Source organism: Lates calcarifer, unplaced genomic scaffold (genome assembly GCF_001640805.2).
Source record: "Lates calcarifer isolate ASB-BC8 unplaced genomic scaffold, TLL_Latcal_v3 _unitig_1759_quiver_2513, whole genome shotgun sequence".
Classification (NCBI taxonomy): domain Eukaryota; kingdom Metazoa; phylum Chordata; class Actinopteri; family Centropomidae; genus Lates; species Lates calcarifer.
This window is the reverse complement of record NW_026115740.1, coordinates 1-11,445: the sequence shown is the minus strand read 5'-3', so window position 1 is coordinate 11,445 and position 11,445 is coordinate 1. Positions and strand designations below refer to the sequence as shown.

General features: G+C 39.3%; 1 protein-coding gene and 1 long non-coding RNA gene across 2 annotated transcripts; one reads left to right on the top strand and one right to left on the bottom strand.

Moving 5' to 3' along the window:
- Positions 1-42: 42 nt before the first annotated feature.
- On the bottom strand, positions 43-3,686 carry LOC108890436 (atrial natriuretic peptide receptor 1; the record flags this gene model as incomplete). Its single annotated transcript, XM_018687303.2, has 7 exons — positions 43-189; positions 955-1,032; positions 1,772-1,846; positions 2,147-2,264; positions 2,469-2,553; positions 2,639-2,771; positions 3,567-3,686. Coding segments are annotated over 7 exons (756 nt in total), but the record flags the coding sequence as incomplete, so codon positions are not given.
- A 2,694-nt stretch (positions 3,687-6,380) lies between these two features.
- On the top strand, positions 6,381-9,113 carry LOC108890435 (uncharacterized). The gene is made up of 4 exons (XR_001962153.2): positions 6,381-6,570; positions 8,259-8,329; positions 8,583-8,621; positions 8,971-9,113. It is a non-coding gene; the product is annotated as an uncharacterized LOC108890435 (long non-coding RNA).
- The last annotated feature ends 2,332 nt before the right edge of the window (positions 9,114-11,445 follow it).

The following is an 11,445-nucleotide window of genomic DNA, read 5'->3' as shown; positions in this document are numbered from 1 at the left end:
CTGAACAAACAAACAAGTAAACAAAGTACAAACAATGCAGACTCAGTCAGTCAGACAGGTAAACAGACAGACAGGTAGTTGTACCTGCAGACTTCCTCTGGGACAGTACTCTGTGATGATACAGATGTTGGGAGGGTCGATGCACGCTCCGATGAACCTGGTCAGATGTTCGTTCTGAACGTCACGCATCTAAACAAACAAACAAAAAGTTAAAGATTTGTTTTTTCTCCAAGCTTTAGCTGTTAATCTTTGAGCCTTACAAGGACTGAACCAAGACTTGAGTGGATTAACCCTTTAGGAGGCCAAACATGAACTGTGTGTCACCATGTCAAATCATTTCATACAATATTTCTTTCACCTGTTTCTTTTGATTTCTACCAGTGGTAAAAGAAGAAGAATTTATGTGAGAGGAAAGAAGAAACTACAAAGTTATGATTCGCTGATCTGTTTTCAGTTTCTGGATTTTTTCTCTAATCTTTGATTTTTGCAAAGATATTGGATCATTTGAGAGAAAAATCACTCTCTGAGACCCTGACTATACTCTGCTTTTTGAAAGACGCCAAAAGGTAAAAATGTTGGAAAACAGCGGTTTTAATCTTTAACAGTGTGTTGTATTTTTAAACGCTTGTTGTCTAGGTCCTTTGTCTTAAAAGTAACTAGTAACTAAAGCTGTTAAATAAATGCTGTGGAGAGGAGAATCCAATAATTCCCTCTGAATGTTGAGCAGTGGAAGTATAAAGTAGCATAAAATGGATTTATTCAAGAACCTTAAGATTGTACTTAAGTACAGTAGTTGAATAGATATAAATACTCAGTTACTTTCCACCACTGATTTCTATTGTGACCAGCTCTGACCTTTGAAACTTTTGTTTGCGATTTCTAGAGAATAATTAATCATTTAAAACGTTAAACTGCGACTGTGATTTAAAGATTTCAACTCGACCAAAAACTCACATGTTTCAGTTCAAACAGAACCTTCCTGTTCAGCTCGATTCGTTTCCTGTTGGTGTATTTGATGGCGATGATGTTCCCCTGGAAGAACACAAAGAGAACAAACATATATAAAACCCACAACCTAAACTGATCCAGCCCATAATCCTGATCCTCATCAGATATCAAACAGTCCAAAACCCAAACATCACGTTCAAGAAACTGGAACCAACAAACATTTGGTCTTTTTCACTTGGAAAGTGACAATAACTCAATAACTGATTAAAAAACAGTTTGTTAATCAGTTAATTGTTTCAGGTCCAAATACAACACTGTTCAGCAGCTGAGCAGGAGAGTATTTCTCTAAAGGACAACTGCTAAAACAGTCAGTTCTTTCATCCTTCAAACTGGTTAAAGGTTGTTTTCTGTTGTGTCGATCGGCTCAGAGAGACTGAAACACTCGAAGGAAAACTGGTTTAAATCTACAAATGTGCTCATAAAAGTGAACTTTATGCACTTGCAATAACAAGAATCATTCATTTGTCTCTGATTTATTTTCACTTGTTTGCTCTCAGTCTTTTGGTTTGTGATTCTTGCTGCAGCTAACATGCATCTTTACTGAGATGTTAAGTGCAAAAAGTTTTTTTATGTGCAGCCATTTCTCAAAAAGTAAAAATAAAAAGTACATCTCTTCCGGTGCCACAGCTTTTAGACCGTAACTAATGAGAGATGAGGAAAAGCTTTGAGGAGCTGTAGAGGGGGTTATTATGTAGAGGAAAAAACAACATCTGCTTCTTCACATTCAGTCTGAGACTGAATAAAAGACTGATAACACACCGACCTTGTAGTATCCAGTCTTTGCAAAAACCTGCAGGTTTCCATCTCCGGTCATTAGGGAGCCGTAGTTAGAGCCTCTCTGGAGACAGACACAAAAGACTCAATTAGAATAATAGAATCAAATAACGGTAAGAAGCAACAGAGTGAGTACATCATGAGACACAAGGAAGAAACACGTTTGTTTTAAAGTCAGGAGAGTGAAGCAGCCGAGGGATATTTTGGTGGGCGACAATTGTGGTCACATGATGTGACTGTCACAGCAGCCATGTTTGATTTAAGACAACACTACCATGTTGAAATTCATGCACAATCCCAGTACGTGATTTTAGATGCAGCATCAGTTGTCAAGTTGGGTTAAAATGTGTGTTTGTGTTCTGACCAGTGACAGTGTGATCCTGCTGCCGCTGCGCAGCACTTTGTTCAGGTTGCTCATCTGGATGTTGTCCCAGGAAATCCTCCACAGCTGAGCCACCAGCTCCTTCTCCAGCTTCATCCTCCTGCAGAGACACAGACGCAGGTTACAAACTGTTTCCAAATACATCTGTTCACATTTACTCGTCTGCTTTTTTTAAAATCAGGGTTTCAGCCTTTTATTATTCATTATTAAAGATAATAAATAATGCACACATCATTGTATCGTACAGAAGGAGCCAGCTTCCTCTGTAATATTCACCATGACAGAGTCACGCTGCTGCTCTCACCTGTAGATGAAGACGGCGATGGTGAGGGTCATGATGAAGATGAAGAAGACCACGATGGAAACCATCTGGTGGATGGTGATGGTTTCTGACAGAGAGGAGGAGGAGGAGCTGTTTAATAACAAATCTAAACTCAGTGAGTCACATGACTGAATCAAACTCGCTCCACTGACTTGCGAGGCAGATGGGGTTGTCGTTCTTGAAGCCGCAGACGGGAACATCAGGAGGAACTCCACCCGGCCAGTGCAGCGTTGTTCCAGGTATGGCCGTCAGCTGCTCCTCTGAGCTGTTGTAAACCAGAACGATCTGGAATAAAAACAACAGGAAGCACAGACCCCAGATCAGACAACACAAAGTCAGTTCAACAGTCCTGTGTCCTGCACAATCTCCCTGTGTCAAAATGGCTCATTAGAAAACTTCAATGATCAGTTTTAGTTTATGTTGTAAATCTTTACAGTGGTGATTGATTAATTGACTCATCTCTAATAATCAGTTTCTGGCTCAGAGGTTAGAACAATCTGATGAACCCAGTTTAAGATCTGGGATAAATCAGTTTCAGAGCAGCAGATTTAAGAGTAAGAGTCATTTTCCAGCGACAGTAACATGATGCCTTCATGCTGTGATAGGTGGACTAAATCCTGCCTGAGGTCCCAGAAGATTACCAGGTTTACAGAGATTGAACCGTCACACTGAGACACAGAGACTGACAGAAGCTATTAGAGAGTGTGAAGGAGGCTGATGAGGAGAGAGGAGGAGGAGGAGGTGACGGAGGAAGGAGATAAACTGAACGTGGGTGAAGGTCGAATGAGATCTCATCTCTCTGATGTATTCTTACTTCTCTGTTGTAGCCTGATGCTGTTTGAACACTGCACTGTGGAATTATTCATGTTACAGTATTTCCATGATAAAAAGACTTCACTGGAGTCATTTAAAGAAAAACATTTCATTATATTCCAACAGGTGTGGTCCACTCAGTCTCAGTATAATAAACCTACAGAAAAGATTAGAACCTGCTCTGACTCTCAGACTGACTCTAATGTTGTTTACAGTATAATTCATTTTTAGTTCCAGCCTCCTCATGTTTCTTGTCTGTGTTTTTACCTGGAAGGTGCTGGTGTTGGTGTCGATGATGTCCCACAGAGCAAAGTCCGTCTCTCTGTCCCCGTTCTCGTCCAGGTGGACCAGTCCTGTCACACCTGAGGAACACAAACGAAGACGATGTTTTTATAACAGAGTTTATTCTCATCAGTCAGTGACAGTTCAATCAGGTTCAGGTGAATTAAAGACACGTCTGAACTCGACACTGAACATCATCAGTCTCCAGAAACCAGAACCAGAAACAGAAGTAAACTGAGGTGTTTGTTGGATCGGCATCTGAAACTGGAAATGTGAAAGAAAACAAAGCTTGAACTTCTCTCTCTGCTCTTTACAGATTCTTTAACATGTTAGCAGCAACTGTTTTACATTTTCTTTGATCATTTATAGAATCAGCACAGTACTGTGTGTAAATCATGTCTGTAGAAGATACAGCTGTCAGAGAGCAGAGAAAAGAGGAGAATATTCAGCTCAGAGATGTGGACAGTAACATTTTACTTACTCAAGCAAAGTACGAGAAGCTCGCGACAGTTCTATAAACGTACTCCGTTACCTCCCAACAGAACCATATCTACCACAGGAGGAGGATCTACCAACAGACTGAATAATAAAGAATGATAAAGATTTGATCACCATTACAATCAGCTGTTTTTTCTACATGCTACCACCACAGAGGGTGGGGGGGTGGGGGGCACCTCTCTTGTGCACGGAAAAAAGGAAAGTAGACATCAGAGGTTAATTACAGCCAATTAGCAGTTAGCGCATGTGTATGAGGCTGTAAAGACCCAGATGACTGATCTCCATAGAAACAGAGCAGCGAGGGATCAGGAGGAAATGATGAGTCAGAGGGGTCACACATGAAGCCCACAGTTCACTGTTACACACTGCTGCTAATTTACATGATATTATCAACAGTATAATCCTGTTAGGCTTTATTTAAACCAACTTTATTAACAACACATGGAAGATCAATACAGTGACAAACTCAGTGCTGAATTACACCTCCTAAAGAAAGGATGTGTTCAGATTATACACAGAGAACATTTAACCGTCAGTCACACTGGATTAAATGTTGCAATAATATAATGATACGAAAGGAATATACAAGTAGATAAAGTTAAGCCATCGAAATAATAATAAGTAAAACTGAGGAGTTGAGGAAAAGGCCCAGAGTTCGTTATATTCAGAGGTAAGCAAGCTTTTCAGTGTGCACTGAACCTTCGAACTACTTCCGTTGTTTACATTATTTGAACCAATCAGAGGCGGCTGCTGAGCGGCCCAGCTGACCAATCAGCGCTAGCAACTCGGCCGACCAATCAGCGTCTGTCTGTCTGTCGACGTTGGTTGGCTTCCATTGCCGGTGATCGTGACCTAGCGAGAGTGGCGCACAAACAAAGTCGGAGAGACGAGAGAAAATACAGAGTAAAATCAACGTTTAAATTGTCGCTTTGTCGCCTCGGTTTGTTAAAACCGTGAGAAACTTCATTACTGAAGAAGCTCGGACGCTAAAACACGTTCTGGAGCTGTTTTTACCGAACGCAACCTGCTGCTCGAAGGTAAGCTAACTAGCTAACTAATTAGCGACGAGCATTAGCATTAGCCGCGAGCTAGCGTTAGCCTTCTCTTTTAATGTTAATCCTTGCTGTGTTTGTGTTTCATGAGATGTGGGTCACTAACACGGACGGATAATAACACTGTGGTAGTTTGTTTACAACTCTTTGTGACTTAGTTGTGTCTCCTTGCGGTCAGTTTTGTAACTCTCCAGACATGATTTGTGTCTGTGGTTGTTTTGTATCTCTCAGTAGTAAACTCTCTGTTCCTTTGCGGTCTTCTTGCATTGTTTAGTGGCCCTTATTGTGTGTCTTTATTTCTGTGTCTGTTTCTGGCTCTTTGTGGCGGTTTTGCGTTCCGTTGTGGTCATGTTGTGTGTCTGTGTGGTCATTCTGCGTCGTGTTTTGTCATTGAGTCCCGTGTTGTTGTTGACTGTGACCTGAAGAAGAGCAGAGCAGTGGAGAAGCAATGTGTCGTCGCTTTGGTTTGTTAGCACTGAGAGAAACTTGTGTCGATACTAAAACAAGCTTTAGAGCTGTTTTGTCGAACACTAATGAGGCTGAAGGTAAGCTGATAAGCTAACTAACAAGCGAGCGTTAGCATTAGCCTCCTGTTTTAATGTTAGCTTCTGGCTTATTTTTACTGCGTGTGTTGGTGTTTCTGTAACTAGAGCGGCTCTTGACCTGAGACGTGTCTCTAACTGGACATATAATAACACAGTGGTGCACTGTGTACAACTCTGTGTCTCAGTGTGACGGTTCAATCTCTGTAAACCTGGTAATCTTCTGGGACCTCAGGCAGGATTTAGTCCACCTATCACAGCATGAAGGCATCATGTTACTGTCGCTGGAAAATGACTCTTACTCTTAAATCTTTTCTCTCCTTGTGTCGTTTTTGTGTGTCTCCGTTGGTTTGTGTCCGCCCCTGGTCATTTTGTGTCTCTAACGAGCTAACTACTTAGCGGACGGCGTTAGCATTAGAATCAGCTGCCAGCTCCACTGTTAGCATTAGCCTCCTCCTATAGTGTTGTTCTTTACATTCTTTTGTTGCTTCTGTGAGCAGATATTAAATGTGGGTCACTAATGAGAACAGATAGTAACACAGTGGTTGTCTGTTTACAGCTCTTGCCGTCACTCCGCGTGTCTCCGCAGTTGTGTGACCATGCGGACTCGTTTTGTGTCTTTGTTGACATTTCTGTGTGTATTAGTTGGTTTGAGTCAGTTCCTAGTCATTCTGTGTCTCTTGATGGCACCTGAACATCTTGCTGTGATGATGTTGTGTCTCTGTTTACATGGTGTGTTGTCCCTGGCCGTGACCTTTGTCGTCATATGCTGCGACCGCAGAGCAGAGCAGAGCCGCGGAGACGTCGTTGTTTTGGTTTGTTAGCACTGAGAGAAGGTTAATTACTGAAGAAGTCTGGAGGCTAAACCGAGCTTTAGAGCTGTTTTGTCGAACACAGGTGAGGTTGGACACTGCGGCTAACGAGCTAACTACTTAGCGGACGGCGTCAGCATTAGAATCAGCTGCCAGCTCCACTGTTAGCATTAGCCTCCTCCTATAGTGTTGTTCTTTACATTCTTTTGTTGCTTCTGTGAGCAGATATTAAATGTGGGTCACTAATGAGAACAGATAGTAACACAGTGGTTGTCTGTTTACAGCTCTTGCCGTCACTCCGCGTGTCTCCGCAGTTGTGTGACCATGCGGACTCGTTTTGTGTCTTTGTTGACATTTCTGTGTGTATTAGTTGGTTTGAGTCAGTTCCTAGTCCTTCTGTGTCTCTTAATGGCGCTTGAATATAACGCTGTGATGATGTGTGTCTCTGTTTACATGGTGTGTTGTCGTTGGCCGTGACCTTTGTCGTCATATGCTGCGACCGCAGAGCAGAGCAGAGCCGCGGAGACGTCGTTGTTTTGGTTTGTTAGCACTGAGAGAAGGTTAATTACTGAAGAAGTCTGGAGGCTAAACCGAGCTTTAGAGCTGTTTTGTCGAACACAGATGAGGTTGGACACTGCGGCTAACGAGCTAACTACTTAGCGGACGGCGTTAGCATTAGAATCAGCTGCCAGCTCCACTGTTAGCATTAGCCTCCTCCTATAGTGTTGTTCTTTACATTCTTTTGTTGCTTCTGTTGTGTGGTTGTGTTTCTGTGAGCAGATATTAAATGTGGGTCACTAATGAGAACAGATAGTAACACAGTGGTTGTCTGTTTACAGCTCTTGCCGTCACTCCGCGTGTCTCCGCAGTTGTGTGACCATGCGGACTCGTTTTGTGTCTTTGTTGACATTTCTGTGTGTATTAGTTGGTTTGAGTCAGTTCCTAGTCCTTCTGTGTCTCTTGATGGCACCTGAACATCTTGCTGTGATGATGTTGTGTCTCTGTTTACATGGTGTGTTGTCCCTGGCCGTGACCTTTGTCGTCATATGCTGCGACCGCAGAGCAGAGCAGAGCCGCGGAGACGTCGTTGTTTTGGTTTGTTAGCACTGAGAGAAGGTTAATTACTGAAGAAGTCTGGAGGCTAAACCGAGCTTTAGAGCTGTTTTTACTGAACACGAGCTAACTCGTTATCGGCGAGCGTTAGCATTAGCCTCCTCTTTTAGTGCTGTCCTGTAGCTGTGTTTACATTTCTTGTTGCTTTTCTTGTGTGTGGTTCTGTTTCTGTAACTCAGGTGTCACTGACATGAGTTGTGGGTCTCTAACGAGGACGGATGATAACACAATGGTGGCTGTTTACAGCTCTTTGCGGTCACTTTATGCGTCTCTGGAGTCATTGTTCTAAGGCTTCATGGTCGGTTTGTGGTAGTTTAATGTTTAAAACTCTTCCTGTTGTTAAGTTTATCTTAAATGTCAGTTGTGTTTCTGTCTGTGGTGGAAGATGTGTTGAATTAGTAACAGTATCAGTGTAGAAATACTGTTATAAGTCCTGTTTTTCAACTGTTAACTTTAGTAAAAGTGTTAATTATGAAGTTCACAATAATACACGTGTTGACAGATTAGTTGATCAACAATTAAAATAGAAATTTAAGGTGGATTCATCTGTTAAAGGTGTTGGTTCCAGCCCTCTTCTGAAACATCCCATTAATGTTGAATATTTCTGTGTTTTTGGGTGAAATTGATCATTTTCCTTTCTGTGTCTTTTATTTCCTCCAGGTGTCACCACTTCATCCATGACTCCAGAGACCAGATCAGACCAGATGAGACCAGGACAGAGAGTCTTCCAGGTAATTCAGAAACACCCTCACATCACCTGTCATCATCAGCACTTTGACATTAAGTTGTTTAGTAACTGATCTGAAGTCTGAATAATTAAATTAATACTGACATGTCTATAATTTACAGAGTTAACTCATTAATGACATTTATTTACATAGTTCATATAGAAACAGCTAACATGACGTTTTTATTTTTAGTTGATGATCAGCTCTGCCTCGTTAAAATCATCAGTTTTAAGTAAAAGTCTCGTGTGTTTTTCAGGTGAACTCACAGAAACAGCTGGATCCAGTGGAGCTGAAGGTAAGACAAGAATTTATTTCTTTTAAAAACACATCAGGGAACAAAACAGCCAATCTACAAATCAGTGGTTTGTTTTTTCTTTCTGAAGCTTAAATAGTCCTGACGTATTATAGATATAATTAGTCTTCTCCTTTCTTAATTCTATTTATAATAATGTTAGTTTATGTTTAACGTCAGGACTCTTGGAGCTTTAGAAAGAAAACAAACCACTGATTTGTAGAAAACTAGTTGATTAATTTTTATCAGCAAAATGTAATTAAATATGAAGAAGGAGTAAAGACAGTTCAGAGTAGGAGAATCAGGTTTCTGAGTCAGTTTGTGTCATTAACATGTTGTTGTGTGTCTGCAGGAGGAGGAGGTGACGGCAGCAGCTGAAGGTCTGGACCTGAAGAGGATGAAAGAAAAACAGAGTTATTGAGCTGATAATCACAGACTGATGCAAGTAAAGCTGTTTGGTTTTATTCACTCAGTTTCTAACAGTGTGATGTAGTTGTCCTCATGTGTTCACTTAGTACATTAGCTTGGTTTGTAGAGATATAAAGACTGTAACCGGAAATGTTTAACGTCTTTACACTGTCATGATTTTCCTCTGAAAGAAGAGCAGCTTTTACCTCTAGATGATTCTTCAACTGAAGTTTGTAACTCAGACACTGGTTGGTTTGTGGTATTCTTTGAGTATTTTACTTTTTTAGTCTTTGACAGTTTGAACTTCAATACCCAGAAACCCTCTGTGCTTTTGGTTCTGTGATTTGAAAGTTGCTGATGTTTGTTGTTTCTGAATTTTCTCTTCAGGACTCAGAGTTGAACATCAGCTGATGGAGAGAAGAGACATGAAAACATTTCCAGAAGGTCAGTGTTTATTGTTTTCAGTCTGACTCTGTCATTATCTCAGCTGCAATAACATAATCCACTTTAATAATAATTATCAGTATTTTTTCACTATGTCACTGCAAAAAGAATTGGTATGAAACTCTTAAATGTGTGTCTCCTGTGTAGAGTCAGACTGAAAACAATAAACACTGACCTTCTGGAAATGTTTTCATGTCTCTTCTCTCCATCAGCTGATGTTCAACTCTGAGTCCTGAAGAGAAAGACAACAAAAATCAGCAGCCTTGAACATCAAACCAAAAGCACACAGGGTTTCTGGGTATTGAAGTTCAAACTGTCAAAGAGTAAAAAAGTAAAATACACCAAATCCACGAAAAAACCAGTGTATTGAGTTACAAACTTCAGTTGAAGAATCATCTAGAGGTAAAAGCTGCTCTTCTTTTAGAAGAAAATCATGACAGTGTAAAGACGTTAAACATTTCCTGTCACCAGTGACATTCTTTACATCTCTACAAAACAAGCAAATTTAACGGTTGATGAGCACGAGGACAACTACATCACACTGTTGTATGAACGGGTGAGTAAAACAAAGCACCTGCTGGTGGTCAAATTTCTCTCACTTTTACTGTGGTTTGTCAAATATTGCCTGTAACAAATCAATAAATTTCATTCTAAACGTTTGAGCTGAGTTTCTCCATTTTCTTATTAGTTATGCTTTATATAATAGTTGTACACTAATTTTTAAATCTGCAAGCATTTGAAAGTTTTAAAGTATAGCACGAAAAATGTCATACTATAGTCAGGTGTTCAAAATGTGATAAAAATGTCATACTATAGTCAGGTGTTCAAAAACTGATAAAAATGTCATACTATAGTCAGGTGTTCAAAATATGGTAAAAATGTCATACTATAGTCAGGTGTTCAAAAACTGATAAAAATGTCATACTATAGTAAGGTGTTCAAAAACTGATAAAAATGTCATACTATAGTCAGGTGTTCAAAATGTGATAAAAATGTCATACTATAGTAAGGTGTTCAAAATATGATAAAAATGTCATACTATAGTAAGGTGTTCAAAATGTGATAAAAATGTCATACTATAGTAAGGTGTTCAAAAACTGATAAAAATGTCATACTATAGTAAGGCACTGAAAATGTGATAAAAATGTCATACTATAGTAAGGTGTTCAAAATATGATAAAAATGTCATACTATAGTCAGGTGTTCAAAATGTGATAAAAATGTCATACTATAGTCAGGTGTTCAAAATGTGATAAAAATGTCATACTATAGTAAGGTGTTCAAAAACTGATAAAAATGTCATACTATAGTAAGGCACTGAAAATATGATAAAAATGTCATACTATAGTAAGGTGTTCAAAAACTGATAAAAATGTCATACTATAGTCAGGTGTTCAAAAACTGATAAAAATGTCATACTATAGTCAGGTGTTCAAAATGTGATAAAAATGTCATACTATAGTAAGGCACTGAAAATGTGATAAAAATGTCATACTATAGTAGGCACTGAAAATGTGATAAAAATGTCATACTATAGTAAGGTGTTCAAAAACTGATAAAAATGTCATACTATAGTCAGGTGTTCAAAATATGGTAAAAATGTCATACTATAGTCAGGTGTTAAAAAACTGATAAAAATGTCATACTATAGTAAGGTGTTCAAAATATGGTAAAAATGTCATACTATAGTCAGGTGTTCAAAATGTGATAAAAATGTCATACTATAGTAAGACACTGAAAATGTGATAAAAATGTCATACTATAGTAAGGTGTTCAAAAACTGATAAAAATGTCATACTATAGTAAGGTGTTCAAAATATGATAAAAATGTCATACTATAGTAAGGTGTTGAAAATATGATAAAAATGTCATACTATAGTAAGGCATGTTGAAAATGTGATAAAAATGTCATACTATAGTAAGGCACTGAAAATGTGATAAAAATGTCATACTATAGTAAGGTGTTCAAAATATG